This window comes from Ailuropoda melanoleuca, chromosome 6 (genome assembly GCF_002007445.2).
Source record: "Ailuropoda melanoleuca isolate Jingjing chromosome 6, ASM200744v2, whole genome shotgun sequence".
In the NCBI taxonomy this organism is placed as follows: Eukaryota; Metazoa; Chordata; class Mammalia; order Carnivora; family Ursidae; genus Ailuropoda; species Ailuropoda melanoleuca.
Genome location: NC_048223.1, coordinates 56,470,531 through 56,494,633, shown reverse-complemented (window position 1 = coordinate 56,494,633; position 24,103 = coordinate 56,470,531). Strand labels below are relative to the sequence as shown.

Here is a 24,103-nt window from a genome sequence, read left to right as displayed (position 1 = left end):
GCAAGAGAGGGAACATAAGCAGGGGAAGTGGGAGAGTGAGAAGCAGGCTTCCTACTGAGCAGGGAGCCCAATGCGGGACTCGATCCCAGAATGCTGGGATCATGACCTGAGCCAAAGGCAAATGCTTAATGGCTGAGCCACCCAGGCTCCCCTCGGCATTCACTTTCTGATCATTCATGGTGCAGACTTTCTGGGGGGTTTATAGGGACAGGCTGGGGAAGCTGATGGCCCACATCATAGGGAAGGCCAATCTGCTTGGGGTCGGGATCTACCTCCAGGAAGGTCCTACTGCTTATGGGTCAGGTGGGGCCCATGAGGCCCGCGATCGCAGGGTCAGTCCTTTGGCATACTGTAAGCAGTTCCTGGGCCACGGGCTGCCATGGATGTGAACCACGTTGCCCTTGGAGGTCAGGAGAGCTTGTGTGCCGGTAGTGAGGGAAACAACAGCATAGGAGACAGGCAAGGTCAAGGTTTGCACCTGAACAACCAGAAGCAGGGAGCCCTGTTTCACTCTCCCTGGGGTGGTGATCTCATTGCTTTCTGCAAACCCCCCAAAGGGCCATCCCACACCCATACTGGCCATGTACGGTCATGGTGCCTGTGCGCCTGGCTCATGTACCCACCAGGCTGGACGCAGGCCCCCGAGAGCTCCAGCCCAGCCCTTGATAGCAGGGACTTACATAGTGACCAGCCAGGGCGCTTAGAGCTGGAATCCTCCCAGCTCACCTGCCCAACATCGGAGGAACATGACAACGCATCACAGTGGGGGACAGATGGTGAACAACAGCTTTCACCTTGGGGACGAGGACATTTTAGGTGGGAAGAGAGGACAGACACCAAAGGAAGACAGCACGCATACGTCTGCCAGCAACTGGCAGTCCTGTCCCAGGCAGCCCCCACCGAGCCCCTGCCGCTAGCTCAGTCTGACCGAGTGTCTTCCCTAGTGGCCGGGCTGTGCTGGTCGTGAGGCCAGTTGTCAGACCACCTCCTGCGCACCCCTGACGCTAAGGGAGGGATCCTGCCCCGGGGTTAGGCGGATGGCCGCACATACCTGCACTGGACGGATGGGATGGACAGCAGTTTATGGGTCACTATCCTCATGGCCTGGGGGAGGGGGACGCTGCAAGCCACGCAGGGTCACGGGTGGTTGCCCTCTGGAGCAGCGTGAACAACCCGGGGCTGTAGGTGGTGAGGGTGGGGGGAGGACGGAGGGCCCCTGGTTCCCTGGGAGGATGTGATTGGCTCCTCTGAGTAATTCTGTGGGCTGGCAGGGAACTGAACCTTGGTACTCAGGGGTGAGTGGGGCCTGTGGCTGGTGACCTCCCAGGCAGCAGGCTGTAGCTCAGGGGGCTTACTCGTGGACGTGGAGAGGGCAGGAGACTTCGCGCCTTCCTGGTTCTACCAGGTGTCCAAGCAGCATGTAATCCTGAGTCCTGCTTCTAGGCCTTACGTGTCAGAGCGCGCTCTTTATGAAGCCCTGTGTCTTTTTCCTGCAGCTGGGGAACATGATGCCATCACTCCGAACCGCCCAACAGACTGTGAGGTGCGACATCAGGTAAGACTCGTTTCAGCTCTAGTTTCACCCTCAGCTTCTTCCCGATCCATCGAGAATTGTTTAGAAATTCTCTTCCAGAGCTTTGAAAAGAAAGAAGAGGATTTTTAGGTAATAAAATAAGTCTGGAAATAATCTTTCAACAGCCCAGTGATAGAGCACAGGGATACAACTTCTGTTACTCCCCGTTACGTGGGAGCTTCAATCCATTCTTCGAAAAAAAACACTTGTCTGTAGGCTACACACGGACCGTCAGTGTTCGGGCATGAAAGAGCAGAGGCTGCTTGCTTTCAGATGGAGCTGGTATGCTGTGAATGAGAAGCTTTTTTTTTTTTTTTTTAGCCCCAACAAAACTGGATAGTCTAATAACATTTTTGACACGTTTTTATAAAACTTTTCCTTTTTTCAGTAACATGTTATTTTTTCCTGTCTTTTGCCAAAAAAGCAAATCCAGGTATTGTTTTCCGATTATAAAAGGTTTGTTATTTTAAACTTCAGAAAGGACAAAACTGTACCCCCAAAATTGAGAATTGCCTGTCATTCCATTGTTCACCTTTTGAGGTACATTCTTCCAGAAGGTTCATTGGGTCGCCGTGTGCTTCACTGTCCAGCCCATTGCTTTCCACGCACTCAAAGCTCATTAGCAGAATTGCACAATACTTCACATCTGCTGAACTATGTTTACAGTGTCAAGTGTCTCAAAAAGCATGTCTTGCCTCAATATGGGCTAGTTTGGTCCTGCCCGTTCCTTAACAGCAAAGTAATTCTTCGTGAGACAGATTGAAAGTTCTGTTTAGACTTGCTTGTCAGACATCAGTCTGTCATAAATCATTAATAGTGATACTCTTGGACAGTCAGATCACTTCTGCAAAAAAAGCAAAATTATAGTGTAGTTGATAGCACCGTCAATTTTGAGTTACACAGCTCTCTTGAAAGTAGTCAGTGACGCTGCTTTTAACTTTGGTTTGGGGCTCTTTGGTCACCTACTGTGAATACCATATTCTTACTTAGTAATCCTTAGCATTTTCCTTGGAATTACAATCTAATGATTGACTTTGGCACCGACTAAATTTAAACAATTGTACTAAACCCAAAATATGAAATTTTCTCTTCTTGCCTTTCTTAATTTGTTTAACAAAGTTTTGTTCCTCGCATGTTTGTAACACGATATAGACTCACATGAAAATGCAAGAGTGCTGCAGTGTTTGTTTAGCTCGCTCTTAGGGATTTTCCAAAGCCAGTTAAGATTAGGTGCAGAAAATACCTTAGGACACTGTTCAGAAACTGTTTTAGTGTCACGGGTCTGGCTATATGAAGTGGAGTCTATCCTACAAGATGAAAATGGATCTGTTGATGAATAAAAGGGGAAGAAACCTATTTGAGATTGTTTTCAGTTCTGTTGTAAAAGAAATTGCCTGTCCCTACATAAGGTGGGACTGTACCTAGCTCCTTCAGGTCGTTATTTCTGTGCATCATCTATAGAACTGGGTCTAACTGCTGGGTATCCAGAGGATTCTTTGAAACCAACTTGGCAGTTAGAACAGAGAAAACTCACTAGGGGTGACACGTTTAAAAAAACCAACCAAAACAAAAACACCCCACAGTCCATTTTCCAGAGGTCCGACATTTAAAGCAAGCCGAAAATATGTTCTTCAGAATACGTAACATTTGATGTGTGAGTGCTATTATTATTTGAAAACTAAAATCTGCCTCTTTGAGGCGGAGGGAGAACATCGCAGTGTCCTGGTGTGCAGAGCTGAATTCGACTTCTCAGACAAAATTTCCTGAAGAATCCTTTACTTTTAGGACCTTAAATCCATACCCCATCTGCTAGAGCCTGTCCTACTTCTACAGTTTATTGCAAGTGTGATTTGTTTGAGCATCTGCTGAGACCAGACCTGGACTGGGTGTTCTTGGACGTAAGAAAAAGCAGGGGGCGGGCAGGGAGGAGAGAAGACCCCTGCAGAGCTTACGGAGTCGCTGGCGAACCAGGGCCCCAACATGAGATTCTAGGTGTGGGGATGGTTCACAGGGCTTAAAAACATTCATGGAACTTGGGACGGCTGGGTGGCTCAGTCGGTTAAGCATCTGACTCTTGATCTCAGCTCAGGTCTTGCTCCCAGGGCTGTGAGTTCAAGCCCCACGCCGGGCTTCACGCTGGGCATGGAGCCTACTTAGAAAAACAAAAAGTCTGTGGAACTCTATGTTCAAGAACACACTTTCCAGAACCTTTAGCCCACAGTAAAGTTTCAGTTACGTGAGCCACATGCGCAAACATCTGGCCAATGAGACTAAAGCAAAATTGTTCCAGTTTGTAGCCAATAGTCCATGCCAAGAGGAAATAATAAAAATAATATCAGGTTACTCACTCAGAGCTAGAGGTTATAGGAAGAGTGATATTTTCCTCTATTTATGTGTTTAATTGGTTTTATCAAACTAAAGTTTTATCTTTCAAGTTCTAGAAACCACATGAAAGTACTGGGCTCATTTAGTTGTGACAAAAGAACCGTACTAATGTAAGGTGTTAGTAATGAAGGGAATGGGGTATAGGGTATACAGGACTCTCTATACCATCTTCTCAAGTTATCTGTAATTCTCAAACTACTCTAAGATAAAAATAGTTTATTTTAAGATTTAATTATTTTAGAGAGAATGTGCAAGTGGGGGGAGGGGCAGAGGGAGAGGGAGAGAGACTCTCAAGCCGACTCCATGCTGAGCTTGGAGCCCAACGTGGGGCTTAATCCCATAACCCCGAGATCACGACCTGACCTGAAACCAAGAGTTGGCTGCTTATCTGACTGAGCCACCCCCTAAAGTAAAAATGTATTTTAAAAACCACACTAAGGGGGACACCTGGGTGGCTCAGTTGTTAAGGGTCTGCCTTCAGCTCAGGGCGTGATCCCGAGGTCCTGGGATCAAGTCCCGCATCGGGCTCCTCCGCTGGGAGCCTGCTTCTTCCTCTCCCTCTCCCCCTGCTTGTGTTCCCTCTCTCGCTCTGTCAAATAAATAAGTAAAATCTTAAAAACAAAACAACACTAAGGGACGCCTGGGTGGCTCAGTCAGTGAAGCATCTGCCTTTGGATCAGATCATGATCCCAGGGTCCTGTGATTGAGTCCCACGTCAGGCTCCTTGCTCAGCAGGGAGCCTCCTTCTTCCTCTGCCCCTTCCCCTGCTTGTGCTCTCTCTCTGACAAATAAATAAGTAAAATCTTTTTTAAAAATTTAACAATAAATAAGTACCACACTAAGTAAAAGTTAGAATCTAGGAAAATGAAAAACTTCATTCACAATTTCACTACTCTAATATAACCATTTTTTACCATTTGGATGTATTCCCTCATACATTTTTTTCATATGAATAATTATAACAACTGTAAATATATCTTGCTTTTGTCGTGTAATGTCATCTCACAAACGTTATCCAGTTTGCGACATGGCTGTGCTGTCAGTTTGAATGGCTGCGTGGTGTTACCATCTCTGACATGGAAGTGATTCTGGGATGCGTGTCCGATGGCAGGACCAGCAATGGTACCCGTCAAGGTCTGAGGAGAGAGTTACTGACAAAGACTTTGCCTGGAGCTGAAGTATTAGGAGATCCTGGGTGATAAGGCTGAGGGATAACTTGGAGCCAGACACGGATGGATGAAAGGTATTGGGCTTCATGAGTGATGGCCCCATGACCATATTCAGGAGCCCAGGGGGACTGCAGAGAAGATGAGGGTAAATTTTAAGCCTGTACCTGGAAGCTTTTCCTACCAAAAATATAAATAGAGAATTCAGGAAGAAGATAGGATTCACGTATTGCTGGGATTAAGTTCTGTTTGTCTATGGGCTGTGAAACAGGAGATGAAGGCTTGTAGAGGTTGGGGTGTGTGAGATTTGCGGCAATGCCCAGTAAGTGCCAGAAAATGCAGCTCTAGGGCCTGGTTTAAGAGTCTCACGTTAGGATGTTACAGCTGAAGCCTCAGGAGTGGACAAGACTTCCAAGGAGGGAGTCCTTGTAGAAAAACAAAGAAAGGAGCCAAGGGTGGAAGCTTGAGGAACACCTCATTTTGAGGCCAGAAGAAGGAAAGGAGCTCAGAAGCAGAAATCGGTCCTCAGGACAAAAATGTAATTGCAGGGTTTAAAGAATCAGTGGGTGATAAGAAAGTTCATTCAGTCCTGTCAGATTCCTTAAGGGAACAGGGGGAAAAAAATTCTTGTTTGAGGGTGTTAGAAATACAGGAACAATGCTGGTTCTTTTCAGGATGGGAAACAGTGGATTTTGAAGGATAAGGTATTACCAGGAGTGAAGATACCCAGAACAGGAGAAGGAGAAGTATAATAATTAGTGGGGTTTATTTTCCTTCCAGGGTTAATGTTCCTAGCAAATACTGATTTATAATGTGCTTAAAAATGTTCTGGTGCGGGGGGAGCGCCTGGGTGACTCAGTCAGTTAAGTGTCTGACTCTTGATCTCAGCTCAGGTCTTGATCTTGGCATTGTGAGTTTGAGCCCCGCGTCGGGCTCCGCGCTGGGTGTGGAGCCTACTTTTAAAAAAAGTGTTCTGGGGCGCCTGGGCACAGTCATTAAGTGTCTGCCTTCGGCTCAGGGCGTGATCCCGGTGTTATGGGATCGAGCCCCACATCAGGCTCCTCTGCTAGCAGCCTGCTTCTTCCTCTCCCGCTCCCCCTGCTTGTGTTCCCTCTCTTGCTGGCTGTCTCTGTCAAATAAATAAATAAAATCTTAAAAAAAAAAGTGTTCTGTAGGGAACACCCAGCATATTGGTTTCCTCCAAGGGATGTAGACTCTGGCAGAGAAGATATACGCACACATATTTTAGATAAATAATCTGATCCTAGGCACATATCGATGAGTTAGCATTTGAGAAGTAAGAATCTCTGGGCACTTGGGTGGCTCAGGTCATGATCCCAGGGTCCTGGGATCGAGTCCCGCGTTGGGCTCCCAGCTCAGTGAGGAGTCTGCTTCTCCCTCTGACTCTCTCCCCTCTTGTGTTCTGTCTCTCTCACTCTCTGTCTCTCAAATAAATAAATAAAATCTTCAAAAATATAAAAGTAAGAATCTCAACTTTTTCAGAGACAGGACAAAAAGAAGGCTGGATAGGTAAAGATGCATGCATTCTTTTTAGAGGTGAAGACTCTGGACGCTGAGATAGTTGATGTCAGATTTGAGTAACGCCTTGAGTGGCGACCCTTGAGTGGGGCAGGAGGGGATTGCAGCAGGCTGGATGACGCTGCCTCCATCCATCCGTCGCGTCTTCGATACCGCACTCTCTTGGGTGCCAGGGACACAGTGGTGACCGCTTAGAGCTACAGTCATAGTAGCGTTTGACACCTCCGGCCTGGAGAGCTGAGTAGGAGTGCTTCTGGATGCTCCAAGGGCAGAGGCTCCGGAGGCAGGTAAGCTGAGAAACTCTCCCTTAGATTCTTGGAGAATCTCAGCGCATCTCCATAAGAGAAAGGAGAGTGCGGGGACAGCTGGTTGAGTTCATTCGGCAGGTAAGCCAACTTCTCTGAACAGGGAAGCCTTGTTTCTCCCACCACCTGGGCATGGCTGTCAACCGGGCATCCAGCGGGGTCAGCAGCTCCACTTTGGAAAGCGCTGCTCTGGGCAAAGTCGTCTTGGTCTTGCAGACCTGGGGAGCTTCCTGAAAGAGTCTCCGTGTAGAATGATGGCGTAAGAACAGAGTTTTAGACAAGTCATCCCGGCAGTGGCTCATCGAGGGGAGGGCTGGGGAGAAACACGGAGGCTGTGGTGCTCACGCAGGAATGGGGTCCCCAGGGCTTGAGTGAAGATGTGCAGGGGAGAATGAGAAGGGGAGGGTGCCATTCCTAGCGTCTGTGCTGGTGTCTAGGGCTGCTGTTGTCAAGCTCCGCAAGTGGGGTGTCACTTCCCCGGAGCCTGTAAGTCCAAGATGGATCCTTCTGAGGGCGCTGGGGGCAGGCTCTGTCCCTGGCCTCTACCCTTGCTTGTCAATGGCCATCTCCTCCCTGTGTCTTCCTGCCATCTTTCCTCTGTGCGTGGCTCTCTGTACAAACGTGCCCTTTTCACAAGGACGCCCGTCATACTGGTTTAGGGCCCACCTGCATGACCTCATTGGAACTTGATACCTCTGTAAAGAACCCGTCTCCAAATACAGCCACGTTCTGAGGTGCTGGGGGCCAGGACCCCAATGTGTCTCCTTGGGGGAGTACATAATTCAACTCATAGGAACATTTGCAAACAGAATGAAACAAGAACCAAACGTCAACATGTTTGGAAGGAAGTGAAAGGGTTTGACGTCCATCAGGGCTTGGAACTGAAGAGAAGGGAAGCTGGTGACTGCTGGTGACTGGGCGCATGGGTGGGGGTCACTGTCAAAAATAGGAAAACAGCGAATCTGGGCAGTGGGGGGAAAATGAATTGGTCTTTTTGAAGCTCTTAAAATGTCATCCAGACATCAGAGATGCTTTAAGGGCGTGCAACTAGTAAGTAAGACTGACAAGGAGCAGACAGTACAGTATCGATTATTTCTACTGGTACTAGTGCTTGGAGGGAAATGAAGCAGGGGAGGAGGATGGGGAGCCCCAGGACTGGCCGGGAGTTGCCATTTGTAATCGGGACTCAGAATGAAGCTTGCCGTGCTCCGGGTACCAGAGCAAGTGACGCATTTGGGGAACATGTGGGAAAAAATCAAGGCAGAAGACAAGCAAAGTCGTCAGAAATCAAGAACCGGGCCAGCTCAGGTACAGGCAGCCTCCCCCCTGCCATCCACCCAGCCGCTCGTGTGGCCGTGTGGCTTTCAGCGACCCCCAAGGCCAGGTTTCTCCCTCCAGAAACCCACAGGGCAGCTGAGCTGTCAGGACACGCAAGGGAGCGAACACAGCTCGAGGCGTTGACTCTGGGGTTCAGCCAGGCTCCTGCCCCTCGAGACCAGGACTCTGTCCTGCACTGGGTTGGTCCTGTTATCTGGGAGGAAGAGGGGTGCAGAGGCCTTAGTGAAACCACCCTGCTGGCCATCATTGAGAGAGAGGCAGGCGGGGTAGAGACAAGGGAGCGGGGCAGGTTGTCGGAGCTTCCAGAACAGGAAGAGAGAGGGCAGAACCTTCCCAACCTAGGCGTCGATTCTAAAAGCCCCGTAGGTGGGTCTGATGCACCCCACTTCCTCTCCTGCAGACCAAATCACTGGATAGGGGGATAGCACCTGGCCATGGGTTCAATCACCTGTTCCACAGCAAGGCTGAGGAATGAGTAATTTGAGTTCACATTAGCATGGATGTGCAGTTACAGTTGTTGTGAGATTCGTCACAAGTGTGCCTCTTACCCTTCATCTGCCATATCCCCTCAGCACCTGCCCTTCTTGACCATCTCTGGATAATCTGTGAGCCTGGCTTTGCACAGAGAAGGGGCAGGGGTCCTTCGTGTGTCAGGTGGCTGCTGTGCGATCTGACGCTGTAGGCAGGAAGGGGAGTCCTTAAGGACAAATTTACAAAACATGGAAAACACCTATTAGTGGCCCAGAGAAAACAGATTTAAGGTTTTTTTACTAAAATTAGTGCCCACCTATGATCTGCCTAGCCCAGTGGATCTGGACCCTGACCGCACATAGGAATCACTTGGAGAACTTTTATGATACGCCAGTGCCTGGGTCCCATCCCGCAGAGATTCTAACTGAAATGGTTTGGGGTAGGCTCCCATCGCTGACAGTTCTTAATGCCCTGGGAACTTCACTGCACAGCAGAGTGAAGAAGGCTGGGGTAGACCACACATCCAGGGGGTGACGGGTGCAGATACGCCCATGGCCTTAACTCGTCATTCCCCACACATGCGGGCTGCTCCCACCTGCTACCAGGTATGGCCCTGTGTGGTGCCTGTCTCCAAATGTCCCCTTTTTATAGGGAAGCCCGTCCTCTTGGGTTAGGGTCCTCCTTAATGACCTCTCTGTGACTTGATCACCTCCGTAAAGACCATATTTCCAAATATAGTCACATGCTGAGGTCAGGACTCCGACATATGAATTTGGAGTGGGGGCGGGGGAGGCACAATTCAACCTAAAACAGCATTCAGTGATTTGGTGTTGATTATATTACAGCGTTTATCTTGGAATCTAATACTCGGTAGGCATTTAATAAGTGGAATGGATGGAGGAATACCTGTCTTCTAGCATCCGGGGTATTGCGTGTGCAGAACACACGCACCCTGGTTGTTTACGTCCTCTTCCAGGCAGAAAGCCAGAGCTTTCCCAACTAACTAACCTCCAAGTAAAAGTCATGTTCTTATGAAAAGAAGATAAGGGAAGTATTATTTCCTCCCTTTTTCCTTTACATGGGTAGAACTATTTTGTGTATCCCTGTAATCACACTGTACAGACAATGTAATTTTAAAAAAAGATTATTTATTTTAGAGACAGAGAGAGAGTACAAGTGGGAGGGGGAGAGGGAGAGTGAGAAAGAATATCAGGTAGACTCCACACTGAGCGTGGAGGCCAACACGGGCTCAATCTCATGAGCCTGAGATCATGGCCTGAGCCGAAACCAAGAGTCCGACTGAGCCACCCGGGGAACCCCTCCTTTCTCAACCTAATATGGTATCCTAAGTATTCTAAGTTAATGGGATGTAATCAAAAGAAGAGTAATTAACATTTTTAAGGCCAAGAGTTATTCCAAGCACTGACCTGTATGAACTCATGTAATCTTCCAGGTGACCCTATGTGGGATGTACTAGTACCATGTCCGTTTTTCAAATGCACACTGCAACACAGGGAGGTTAAATAATTTGTTTAAGGTCATGCAGCTACTGAGTAGTGGAGCGAAGATTTGAACCACGCAGGCATTCAGACTCCAGACTCCATGTTATGGTTGCTACTGGCCTCACCATGGGCTTTGGAGACGGACAGACCTTTGAGGCCCCTATCTCTGTCACCTTGAGCTGGTTACCTGACCTCTCTCGGTCGGTTTCCTCCTTTGTAAAATGGGTAGAATAGTACCGGTCTTCCGGCACACGGTAAACACTCAATAAATATCTGGTTAGCGTTGCATTTAAATGAGTGCCATACCGTACTTGACTAAGTCTTGGCCTTAAACCTCAAAGCTTCTCTCCTCACCTTCAGCTCAGGCTTGATTGAAATTCTGAGGCCCAAAGAGATAGGGACGTGGTTCCCCTCTCCTCCCCCACGTGAGAACACAGCACCGTAGAATGACCTGATGTGGACGGAGCACTCCCAGCTGAATGTTTCCATCTGCCCCCAACAGCCAGCCCCAGCCGCATCTCCCCCAGTGGTATGTCACACCGTCTTACCTGAGTAGGCTCCTTCCAAGATGGCTCCGGTGCACTTGGCCAGCGGAAACTTGTCAGGGACAGCTCCCTTGTCACTTCCTCAGACCTTCCCAGTGGCAAAGGGTTGGGCCCGGAGTCTTTACACATCGGTTGGCATCCAGTCAAGGAGTGAGAGGCTGGTCTCCCCATTCTGACAAGCACCCCCACAGGTGCTTCTCCTAATGGCAGGGAAGGGAAATAGCCACAGCGCTCACGTCTTCTGGTTCCTTTAAAGACATCTCTCCTTAGCTAAGCTGAAGGTGGGGGTGGGAAATTAATGGTCACACCACCACTATTGGTGTCTTCTCAGCTAGTCCTTTGGGGTTTACCTGGCACCTCACTGGGGAGTGTATGCAGACCATTGTCCTCCACTTGGGGCCCCAGTCAAAACTCTTGAGACACTAGGAAAATGTCCCATCTCATATCCTGTTTTATTCTTTGCCATAGAGAAATTTAAGAGTCTCCTTCTTGTGGAACTCGAGGTTGTTTCAGCTGTTAGGCTGTCTGAGATGTTGCTGTGGCGAACATCCTTTCCCTGCCTCTCCCCCCACTCCACCCCACATGTAAGGCTGCAAAGTTCTTAGACTACATTTGCATCTGTATTTACAGACTAGACCTAACAGGCCAGCCTGCTAGCCTGATCTTCCTCCCAACGAGTTCCAAGAGCTCGGATCCATTCCTAGTGACTGCAGAGTCCAAGGAAGTCCCTAGCTAAATGGCACCAAATTAAAAGAAGATGCTGTTTTATCTGTTGAGAGCCTATCAATAGCTAAGTGATTTCTTTGAAATTGAACAAAACCTTTCAAAAATAAAACTGCACAGTATGTTGCCCAGAGTATATGGGGGGGGGCAGGGGGCCATAGCCAGTTTTTAAGCCATGAAATGCCAAGCATGCTTGTTGATAGTATTACACAAAGTACCCTACGAGGACCAAGACTGAAGTGCTCAACCCTTTGCAAGCCGGAGAACCATCTCAGTTAGTAACTGACGCCCAAGACATTGTGGCTCATCTTGGCTCTTGTATATTCACCAAAGAAACGGAAGTCTTCTGTTTCCAGGGACACGTGTTTTGTATCTTAGATGGGACTCTCCCCCCCAACTCCCCGCACCGTGGCCTTGACCCCTCACCTACCATCGGTGCCTCTTCTTTTTTTTTTTTTTTTAAGATTTTATTTATTGTTTTAGAGACAGAGAGAGAGAAGGGTGGGGGGCAGGGTGTAGAGCAAGAAGGGGAAGGAGTCTCAGGCAGACTTTGCACTGAGCAGGGGGTCCGAGCGGGACTCGATCCCAGGACCTTGAGATCACGACCTGAGCCGAAACCAAGAGTCATCCTCTGAACCAGCAGCTCCACCCAGGCGCCTCTGTGCCTTCATTTCCCATCTCTGGGTCCCCACCTTCCTCCCAGCTCCCAGAGGCCAGTGAGGCACCGCTGATCCTGACCATTTAGAAAGTGGGTTTGGGCCCAGATGGGCAGACTGACAGCTTGGCAGGGTTAGAGCTGAAGAGGCCCAGGGAAATCATGTTGTTCATGATTTCTCTTGGTTTGCAGTGGAGGGAACCTGAGACCGTTGATGAGGGACGGAGTTGGGACCGGTGCCTTGTCCTGTGTCCCCCCCGCCCCCCACCCCCGATGCCCAGCATTTCTGAGTCAGTAGCAGCTGCTCTTTGCAGTTGCTTCTGGGCCTCTTGCCTGGGGAGATTTTTGGCTTTTCCCACAACTCTAAATGCTATCTGTCTGGCAGCACAGCGTGGGTCAGAGCGCCTGGAATAAAACCGGTAAACGGCGGGGTTGCTCTTTGGCTTTAAATTGGATTGAGAGGTAGTTGGCAAAATCCTCTCCAGCGGGCTCGTTGCCTTGGCAGGGCCACCGACCTAGCCGACTGTGCAAACCCGAGCCATTGTGTGCGTCTAATAAAGGGGCGGCCAGGCGGTGCTGCGATGGGATCTTACGGGAGGCAGCCCAGCAGGCCGCCACCTGCCCTTCCGCATGATCGTTCAAGCACCAACAAGATCTGTTAACAGGTTGGGGAGCCCTCTGGTTTGTTCTTTGAGGGGAAAGCAGATAGTTCTGGGTGTGGGAAATACTAGTCACCTCTCACTTCATCGAGAATGAGGAAGCAGTGCTCTTAGGTGAAACCAGAAGACTTCCCTGGAGGCCGAAGTTGCTATTTTTAACTCCGGTGAGAGGGACTTCCTTGGACTCTGCGGTCACTAGCTAGCAGGCCGAAACAGAGTGCCCGTTCTTGCAGCAGGCTGGGAGAGGGCTCTCAAAGACGTGCACAGCTAGCTCTCTGGGTGTGTAGAGGAAGGAGAAGGAATTTCAAGGGTGGGTGTTGCTGGGACGGAAACCGCCTGTTCTGTAAATATAAGTATTATACATCTCCCACGTCTGCTGCTCCCTCTCTCCCTCACTGACCCACCTCCCCCCCACTCTGCACACTTGACCACCTCACCTCTACTAACAGGACTGGGGTGGGGGGGTACATGTTAAAATTAAGCAATACCAGGTAAATTTGATTAGGGTCTTTCAAAGGGGTCGATCTTTTCTTTGTCTTGATACCCTAGACAGTTGTGCCTAAAACACATCAAGATCTGACTCTGTCTACCAAGATAGAACTTGACTTCCTCAGGTCGCATCATCTTATTTGTTCAGACTAAATTTGTGTGTCGGGCAAGGGGACCTTCCGCTGGCTGCCTCCTCACTCTGCTTATGCCATTGCTGGGAAGGACCGCAGCTGGTAGCACATCGACACAGGGAGCAAACCCTCCACCCCCCCAGCACCCAGCCTTGTCCCTTTATCCTCTCCCTCCTCCTCCCTCCCCCAGCCCGCAGGCTCAGCCCTCACAGCCCTCCCCTTGTCAGGCGTTTCGGGCCGGTGCTGCTCTTGCCGACTTTCGGTGGAGCCTGCCTTGCCTAGCCCTTGGCTGGGGTAGACCGGGACCACCTGTATGCTGTTTCTTTCTTTCTTCTTTTTTTTTTTTTTTAAGATTTTATTTATTTATGTGACAGAGAGACAGCCAGTGAGAGAGGGAACACAGCAGGAGAGTGGGAGAGGAAGNGAGCCAGTGAGAGAGGGAACACAGCAGGAGAGTGGGAGAGGAAGAAGCAGCTCCCAGTGGAGGAGCCCGATGTGGGCCCCGATCCCGGAACGCCGGGATCACGCCCTGAGCCGAAGGCAGACGCTTAACAACTGTGCTACCNCTCCCAGTGGAGGAGCCCAATGTGGGCCCCGATCCCGGAACGCCGGGATCACGCCCTGAGCCGAAGGCAGACGCTTAACAACTGTGCTACCCAGGTGCCCCCTGTATTCTGTTTCTGAACGCTGGACACAGTAATGAAATGTAAACTCCTGTTCCCACGACAAACTCGTGCTGTCTACTGCAGTCATCATTCCTGGGCCTCGAGAATGTTTTCTTTAATAAGCTTGCCAGAAATGAAATTTTAGAAGAAAAATCAAAGTACAGACAATTCCCCACATAGGATGGGCCAACTGACGATTTTTCGACTTTACGGGGGTACAAAAGCGATACGTGTTCAGTAGAAACCACCCTTGAAATTTGGGCTATGCATGTTTTCCTGGGCTAGCGATCCCCCAGGATGTCCTCTCTCCTGATGCCGGCCAGCAGCCCAGCGCCCAGGCAGCCACGCAACCACAAGGTCAACAGCCAACACACCGACACCCATTCCGCACCCACAGCCGATCTGCTTCCCACTGTCAGTACGGTGCTTCGTCAACGACAGGAGATCCTCAACACTTTCTTGTCAAATAGGCTTCGTGTGAGACGCTCTTGCCCACTTGCAGGCTAACATAAGTGTTCTCTCTCTCTTTTTTACAATTTATTTATTAGAAGAGAGTGAGCATGTGGGAGGGGCGGGCAAGGGAGAGAGAGAGATGCTTAATCAGACTCGCTGCTGAGCACGGGGCTCAATCCCACAACCCGGAGATCATGACCTGAGCCAAAACCAAGAATCTGATGCTTACCTGACTGGGCCACCCAGACAGCCCAGCACAAGTACGTGCCCTGAGCACGTTTCAGGTCAGCAGGGTTGAGCTGTGGTGTTCAGTAGGTGAGCTGTAGTTATGCATTTTCAATTTAGGATATTTTCAACTTACAATGGGTTTATTGGGATATAACCCTCTCATCAGTCAAGGAAGATCTATACTCTAATTTGATAGTTTAATTTGATGTTTTATTAACTTATTTCTACTTTTGGGCCAAGTCAAAATAATATATTTGTGGTCAGACACATATAAGCCAAAGGGCAGGAATGCCGGCTTTCTAGCACTTAGTAATTATGTCCCTAGGAACAGCATAAGAGGAGTTTATTAGTCACTGAATTATACAGCCCCTCATTATATGCACTCTAATTGTTTGACTTAAAGGCTTCTGTTCTCATTATCATTCAGCGCTTTGTTGGCTGTAATGCCTTTGAATTTCACTAGTGAGTGAGAATTTCACTGAGTCTTCCCACTGGTGTGGGGTTGGGCTGCAGCCTCCCGCACACACCATCGAGAGTGCAGATTGATACAGCTTTCAGAGCACGGGTTGGCAGCACCCATTACTCATTGATCAGGCGATCTCCCTTTGAGGATCCTACAGAAATCAGAGCAGAGTGTGTTTGAAATAGAGAAAAACTGCAGATAACTTACGTGCCCGTCTGTAGGGACTGGTCGAATACATTTTGGTACTTTGATGCAGTACAATTAAAACCATTAAAAAGAGGAGATAGCACTGGCCTTAAAAGATATCCATAAAATATTATTTTTTAAAGATTTTATTTATTTGAGAGAAAGAGAGCATGAGCAGAGGGGAGGGGCAGAGGGAGAAGCAGACTCCCTGCTAAGCAGGGAGCCTGACACAGGGCTTGATCCTGGGACTCTGAGATCATGACCTGAGCCGAAGGAAGCTGCCTGACCGACTGAGCCACCTAGGCGCCCTCCATAAGATAATATTAAAACAAGTTGTAGGGGCACACCTGGGTGGCTCAGTCGGTTAAGCGGCTACCTTCGGCTCAGGTCATGATCCCAGGGTCCTGGGATCGAGTCCCACATCAGGCTCTCTTGTCAGTCGGGAGCCTGCTTTTCCCTCTCCTCCTCGCTTGTGCTGTCACTATCTCTGTCACTCTCTCTCAAATAAATAAAATCTTTTTAAAAAATACACATTATTTAAAAAAAAGTTGTAGGGGCACGCGGGTAGCTCAGTCGGTTAAGTGTCTGACTCTTGATCTTGGCTCAGGTCATGATCTTAGGTTGTGAGATCGAGCCCCCTGTCGGGCTCCAAACTAGGTGGGGATGCTGCTGAAAATTCTCTCTCTCCCTCTTCCTCTGCTCCTCCTCCACTTAAAAAAAAGAAAAGGGTGTAGACTTGTATGGTTTGCAGTTAAAAAACTGTGTCAGTCTTGGTTCCTATGACTACGGAGTCAGGAAGGACACGCCCCAGATTGTAACCAGTAACCTCTGGAGGGGGAGATGGGCTGAGAGACCGAGAGAAAGATTTTCGTGTCTCTTGTGGCTTTTTATAAAAATTTGAATAACAATAGTCCTTAACTTACAGTGGGGTTTTGTCCTCATAAACCCTTCATAAGTTAAAAATATTCAAGTTGAAAATGCATTACTGGACGCCTGGGGAGCTCAGTCGGCTGGGCATCTGTCTTCGGCTCAGCTCATGATCCCGGGATCCTGGGATCCAGCTCCACGTCGGGCTCCCTGCTCAGCGGGGAGTCTGCTTCTCCCTCTGCCCCTGCCCTGCTCTCATGCTCTCTCTCTCAAATAAATAAATAAAATCTTTTTTTAAAAAAGGTCTAACCACCTTCCAAATATTGGCACTTGCAACCACGTGTCCCCACATAATGATGCACCAAGGGAAAATGATAGGGTGAACTGAAGGGTGGTGAGAGTGTCTGCTCATCTTGCATGAGTCTGTGCTCCAGCATCACGTGCGTCCTTCACCCAGGATTTGCAAGTGTTAGAAATCTAGGCAGAAACCCCCTGCCTCTCCGTGACGCCTGCTGCCTTTGCACGTGCAAACCATAACCTCCTGTGAAATACTTGGTGATATTTCAGAACAGTAATCAACTATACTTCATGCTCAAGGGGAAAACCCCTGCCTCCTTCACCTTTGAAACCGTAGCAAGGGTATGAAATTACACCTGAGCGTGCCTGGCCTCCAAGTCGCAGGAGAGCAGCTGTGGGCTTTGACCCCCACTTCAACAATAGCAGGTCTTCCTTGCAGTTGGATAGAACACTCTTTGAACCAAATGTACACAAACCCATGGGTTTGCTCTCAGCCCAGCGAAGCAGTGCAGCCTTTATTTCAAATTTCCATTCTTCTGCATTTTGTTCTTTCATCCTCAATGGAACGTTCCCTGTTCCCTGTGGTCTCACTTGAATTCCTGCCCACCTTTATGCTCCCCTGGCATTCTCTCTGTGCCTTTCTAATACATTACTCATTCCTTGTGGTGTCAGTATTTATGCTCATGACTTTGTTTCATTACTGGCTTGTAACCTTGAAGCAGCGAGGATATGGATCCTTTGTCTCCAAATTGCAAGCCTGAGAATGGTCTTGGACACTGAGTCAGTGCTTGGTAAACGTATCCTAAATTAAAGGCATTTCTGAAGGCTAGTTTCTGGAATATACTTTCAAATAAATAGATATGCCCAGCTTTTTATATACATAGTATACTTCAGCAAAAAGTAGAAGTGTAAACAGTTACTGTAATAATTTTATTAATTTGCAGAAAAAGAATTAAGTATAAATTGCTTTAGAAAAATCCAACAGGAAACTCGTAGTCTAGTCCTACTGTGTAAAAGCGGTTGATCATTTAATACATTCAGGAGAGTTGCATGGATAATTTTTTGTGTGTCTGGCTTATTTCACTTACCATAATGTCCTCAGGGTTCATCCATGTTGTAGCCTGGGTCAGGATTTCCTTCCTTTCTAAGGCTGGGTCACATTCAACCTTTTGTTAGTCCATTCATCTGCCAACGTTCGTTTGGGTTGTTTCCCTCTTTTTTCTTACCTAGACCTTTCTTTTTTGGCACACAGACCCAACCATACCCAGAAACTATTCGCTCCCATAAAACCGATACTTTATACTTGAACTTCATTCAGAATTAAAACAAGGCTTTTAAACAGAAGTCTTCTTTGTCGTTTGTAAAGGGTAGCCCTTCACTCCTGAGAAGTACTCGGAGTAGCCAGTGAGCTAGCCCAAAGGATCATGTGCCTGGCACATGCAGAAGTAAGTCCTTGAGAAGTCTGGAAAGAAGTAGGGAAGAAGAAAGGGAGCAGAACGAGGGGACTCGTTTCAGAGGTTGGCTTACAACAGGGGGACTTGTATGTGATAGGAGACCCCTGCTGTCCTGGCTTGCTCACAGCTGAGCCTGGTGCCACTCTGACCCACGACTCTGTCCTCCATGGTCCTGGATCAGTTTTAATGGGGGCGGTGAGATCTCAAGCTACAGCTTGTGCGACTGAGCACCATTCAATCCCTCGGGCCCCAGTCCTGGGTCCCAGGGATGCCACAGGCTGGACTTCTGTCCCCCAGTCCTGTGGACTCCGGTTCCTAGAATTGGGCTTATGTTGGGTTCCCATCACCAGCACACCTCCTGAGGACTGGTGCTGGCCCTGTCTGCCACCAGGGATCATCTGCCCACATTTCCTACTGGTTTGTCACAACCCTCTGCTCTCCAGGTGGAGCCCACGGTCTCCTTCTGGAAATCCTTCACATCAGCTGCTCCTAGAACCGTCACAGAACTTGCCACATCCTCTGTATCCTGGGCCTTTCCATGAGCTGGTCCTCTGCTCCCTTGTCTACCCCCGCACTCCGCAGGCCTGACCTGGTCCTGGAAGCAGGTTCTGTGCTGTAGCGAGAGGCCCTCTTGCGATGATTATGGGCTCAATTACATTGAACTAACATTTCTGAACATAGCATCTAATCTCAGTGCTAGGCAATATAAAGACAAATAAGGTGTGTCCCACCCTTCCCGGTAAGTGCCATTAAAAACATCTGCACATGACCACAGTTCAAGGATAAAGGTTGGGTCTTGAAGATGAAAAGACGCCATCTCTTTGGAGATAGGAGAAAAGGAGAAGAGTGGGGACAAACACGTTGGCCCAGCCCCTTCTCAGGATAAGCAGCACAGTGGATATGAGGACTTCAGCTGGGTGGAAAAGATTTGGAACAAAACCCAAGAAGGCCTTAAGGAGGACAGTGGAAGAAAGAACAAGCATGACTGAGGAACAGCTGAGATCCAGCTGAGATCAGATATGTCATCTTACGAATGTGGGAGGGTTATCACTTCTTTTTCTCAAATAATACTCAGCAGTTTAGAGCGAGACAGGGGGAAGGGAGGGTGGAGCTAAGGACTGGCCAGGGGCCCGCAGCTAACAGACAAGTCTAGGGTGTTTTTAATCACATGGTTAAGACACTGGACCATGACTGAGTGGACAGGAATCCAGGTGAGGCCAAAACAGTGGAGTGGGGGTGGAGGCCACAGTATCAGTGACCAAGAAGATGAGGCCAATGAGCAGGGTTGGAGGGCATGAGGGAGGCATGGGGAGAACATCCTGGAGGACGGCAGTTTATGCCCTGCTCCAGAGATCAGACTCCACACCATATTTGTGTCTTCTTTCCTTCCTCCCGCCCACTCGCTGTCCCTTCCACAGATAGTCTGTGTTCTCTGTTTTCAACGTGCTAATCATAGGACGGCATGGACAAGGGCCCTTGCCTGGCAGTCCTGTGGTCTAGTGCAGAAGAGAGACACTTCAAACCCCCACACCCAGTGCAGCAAGCGTCCCATGGGATGCACAGACAGGATGCCCCCAACACATGACCCACACTGGGAGTTTGCAGAAGGCTTTCCAAGAGGAAGTGATGTCTGAGCCGGGACCTCAATGGTAAGAGGAAGTTGAGCAGACAGAAGGGCGTGGGGGTGGGTAGCCCTGCAGGCTAACACCTTTGTCCTCACCGCCCACCTGGTAGGAGCTGGCGTCCATGTCTGCTGGAGCCGTGCTCAGATATCACCACTCATCTCCTCGCCACATCTTGTCTTCGCGGGACCCACGAGCCCCTGAACTTACCCTAACTTGATGCTGTCTCCTCTTGCTTTTCTCCCTCCTCTCTGACCTCCCTTCTCTGCTTTCCTCCTCATTCCTTCCCCTGCCCCCCAAAATGTAGGTGTCAGGCTGCTCCTCAAGGCTGTGAGCACACGTCCTGCTCTCCAGCACCTGTCTCCTTCCCTTATCCTGTCGGCATCCGTATTTTCATCTCCGGCCCTGACCTCCCTCAAGGACCAGCACCATGTTTTCAACACCCATGGACATCTCGTGGTCTCATCCATCACTCTTGAAAAAACTTGATTTCATCTCCTTTTGCCTTGTGCCCGTACCTCTGCAGTGGCTCCGGCGTTATCCCTTCCTTTCCCAGATGAGTGGCCTGGGGTCTCGTGAAGCGTCCCCCCCGAGGCCATCTTGCTTTCCCCCATGGCACCCCACAGTCACAGGCCTGTACATGCTCCGTAACTTCCATACACCCAGCCGGTGGCGTTTCCTGGATGCCTCTGAGCACGCCTGCTTGTGGACAGAGCTCCTGAGTGACCCCTGTCCCCGTCTGTGACACAAAGCCCAGCTCCTGACAGGCTTCCGGGCCTCAGTGCGGCCTCAGAGCCTCTCCCTCTATCGCCTCTCATGGCCTTTGCTTCGGACAAGGCACTGCAGCCGCCATGTTGCCGCTTTCTTGGCAGCTCACAGGGCCCCCATCTCAGTGCCCTTGCCTCCGAGTGCCCACTGTCCACATCCTCAGCAAAGCTTGTCTCAAACATCTCTGGTTCAATGAAACCTCCTGTGCTTTTTCCTGTCGGAGGAACCGTCTCCCCTCTGACTGTGTCTACACCTCCCTGTTGGAACTCAGCACCGTCTGCCTCGTATTTTAGTTATTTGTGTGCGTTTCTACTTCCCCAGCATATCTGAGGGCAGGCTTGGAGGTCAAGGGTTCAGATTTCTCTGTCTTTGCATATAGGTTCTGACACGGGGAACTGGTATAAACCGGGTGCTGAAAGTGGCTTCGGGAAGGCCATTTTAACAAAGGCAAAAATAAGTCTTCCGATTTCACTCTTAGAAAACTAACCTCAGAAGGAGCGTAATGTAATAATGAGAGCAAGAACAGAGATGGTACGTTGTGAGTCACTCTGAGTCACGTCCTGTCCCTCGTCTCTGTCACGGGGATGACTCGGGCCGGACGTTGTCTTTGGTAAAAACTGTCTGCAGGTTATGAGACATCAAGGCACATAGGCCACGTAACGTAGTGTCTCATGAAAGGAAAGCTCATGGGTTAGCGGGGACCTCCGTGGTGCGAGTCTGTCCAGTTTTCACATTAGTGTCCCTGAACACCAGTGGAAGGTCCTGTTCCCGTTTGCTCCGTGCACGTTTCCAATTCGGTGAGCAGAACCGTGACTTTGCTGATAAAAGGGCCTGCCTGCCCGGTCCTGCCACGGTTCCACAGATGTGGGAAGGCAGGTCCCTACATGACCCGTTGAACGGTGGCCCCACCCTTGTGAAGCTTCTGGGGTTAACCTTGTAAAAGGAAGAAACAGAGATTTGTGTTCATTCAAAAACTTCCCATAACCCTGACCCATCCGTCCGTGGAGCCTGTTCCGCAGCACGGCCTTGCTCGTCAAGACAGAACCCCCAGCAGAAAGGCAGAAGCACAGTCAGCTCTCACGAGATTTGGACACTGCCTTGGACAGTGTCTCTTTGCAGTTTCAAAATACGTTTTTAAAAAATATGATAGATACGGAAACAAATTACAACCTAGACTGACAACAAGCCCAAACAAAGAGTAGATAGGGAATAAAATAAAAATCATCCCTTGTGTGAAATAAAAGTAAGACGGTAGCACGTTGTTTCATCCATTGGGGTCTGCTGTGTGCCAGGCACTGTCCTGGGCATGGGAGGACCCAGCACAGGGAGCAAACAGACCAAACTCCTGCCCTCCAGGAGCTTCTGTTCAGAAGAAGACGCATAGTTCCCTACCCATTACAATACTGTCCATGAGATCCATCACCACCCCTGCCAGGCTCTGCTGGAAATTTAACTACGTTAGAAAATGATTCTATCTCCATTCACGTATGGGTGTGATTCTAATGAAGGTTGCTTTCTGGTTGACAGGGAGAAGAAAATGGCTTTCCAGACAGTACTGGAGATCCCCTTTCAGGTAAAGGATTGACTGTGCAGATGTCTTGGCTTCTCTGGTAACTGGCATGATGGAATTAAAGATAATTCACAAATAAGTTTATCATTAACTTTAAAAATCTGTATTACAGGCTAGAGAAACTTTCCAACCACAGACCATGGGGAAGTGGCAGGAAATGTTAGCCAGATTTCACAAAAGCCTTCAAAGAGTATTTTCTCCAAGCTGACCCTACTTGGCTCATGAGGGGCACAGCTGGGTTCTCAATAGGAAAAGTTTAGGAGGGGGCGACAGTCAGAACAGGGCAGAGCCTCCTTCCTCAGAGTCCTGGGGGCCTTGGCATTGATGGAAAACTGCCAGGTGGAAGAAGGCAATGGGGCTGGGGCCAATCAGGCCAGCATGGGAAGGGCCATCTCAGCCAGCCACTGCCTCTGTCCCCACTGTGTGCCTGGGGCCCTCAGTTAGCCAAGGAGCCCCTCCCTCACCAGTCGTGTGCTCGTCCCCGTTCTGCTGTTGGTGTGTTCAACCTGAGAAACATTCAGATCTGTCTCCTTTCCCCACTTGTTATTGTAGGTTGGAAACTTTGGCGATCTTCAGATTTCTTACTAATTCATCACGGAGAAAATCTGGAGTGAACATTAAAATAAGCTACCAAAAGAATGACTAAAAAACGTAATCACTAATGTTTTCTATACCTTTTAAAACATATCGTAGGACCTGTGTCATCAGGGTTTTGTTTCTTTCTTTCTTAGAGGGATGGTAGTGGACCCTAAAACCCTGAGGATAATCTGTCACCAGTCCTACCTAGATTGTGCCCATGTAACCATGCGGAAAATCAGAACATGTGGTGTATAGTCAACTTTTCTCTCCCCTTAGAAACATGATGTTAGCAGTGCCTGGGTGGCTCAGTCGGTTAACATCCCACTCTTGATCTCAACTCAGGTCTTGATCTCAGGGTCATGAGTTCTAGCCCTGCACTGGGCTCCAAAAGAGAGGGGAAAGAGAGAGAGAGAGAGGGAAAGAAAGAAAGAAAGAAGAAGAGAAAGAAAGAAAAGAAAAGGAAAGGAAGGAAGGAAAAGAAGGGGGAAGGAGGGAGGAAGGAAGGAAGGAGATGTTAGCAGCGGTTATCTCTAGGTGGTGAGACTCTAGGTGACTTTTTTTTCATTGAGTAGATTTTTATTTATTAAGGACCTTCTATGTGGGTCCCAGAGCAGAAGTACAGCTCTGGGAGACAGAGGTTGGGATCCTGATTCCAGTCCAGCCACTACCCTGCTGTGACTAGAGAAGTCAAAGGGGAAACTGAGCCAGTTGAACTTGTAGGGAGCCTTCCCACCAGGTTTCACAGGACAGGCCCAACGTCAAGGTCCCATCTGGACACCCCACTGGAACCTGCTTTCCCTGGACCACACCCCGCCCTGACAAGAGGCTGGTACCTCTGGCCAGTAATTATCCCTCCTACACAGATGCCGCAGCAGACAGGCTTGAATCAGAAGCACTAGCTGCACGATGTGGGGAGGAGAAAGCGTCTTTGCTCACAAGCAGTCAATTTTTGTTTTCTTTCCACTCTCCTATATTTTTTAAATTTCTCACATGAGTGAATACCAGAAAAATCTCTCCCCCAAAACTTCAACCTGTATATGCAAATGTGTTTCTAACAAATGATCAGATGCAGGCAAATATATACAACGTGTGGTAAAAGAACCAAGAAATCCATAATAGGCTAATTGATCGGCCTGGGTGGTAGGAGCATGATTTTTTTCCCCCTGTATGCTCATCTGAATTTTCAGATTTTCTGCAATAAGCACGTATTTCTTTTCTAATTAAAAAAAAATCTGTATTTAAACTTTTAAAAGACTAACACCCTGCACATTAATGTGGAATGTGAGCTAAAAGTGGGAATGGATAAAGTAAGTTGTTTAGGAATATCTATAGACCTTTACGATTTAAGGTTGTTATTGCCTAACAGATTCACTTTAATCAAATTTCAGTTGTCTCTTAAACATTTTTTTTAATTTTATTATATTATGTTAATCACCATACAGTACATCCCCAGATTCCGATGTAAAGTTT

The 24,103-nt window shown here is 48.8% G+C and overlaps 1 protein-coding gene across 1 annotated transcript in view; it reads left to right on the top strand.

The window, feature by feature from the left end:
• The window catches only part of EDARADD (EDAR associated death domain), a 48,676-nt gene that overhangs the window by 13,314 nt on the left and 11,259 nt on the right, over positions 1-24,103 (top strand). Inside the window, exons 3-4 of the mRNA XM_034662462.1 lie at positions 1,497-1,555; positions 22,012-22,057. Of these exons, the coding sequence (XP_034518353.1) occupies positions 1,497-1,555; positions 22,012-22,057 (105 nt within the window). The remainder of the gene's footprint in view (positions 1-1,496; positions 1,556-22,011; positions 22,058-24,103) is intronic.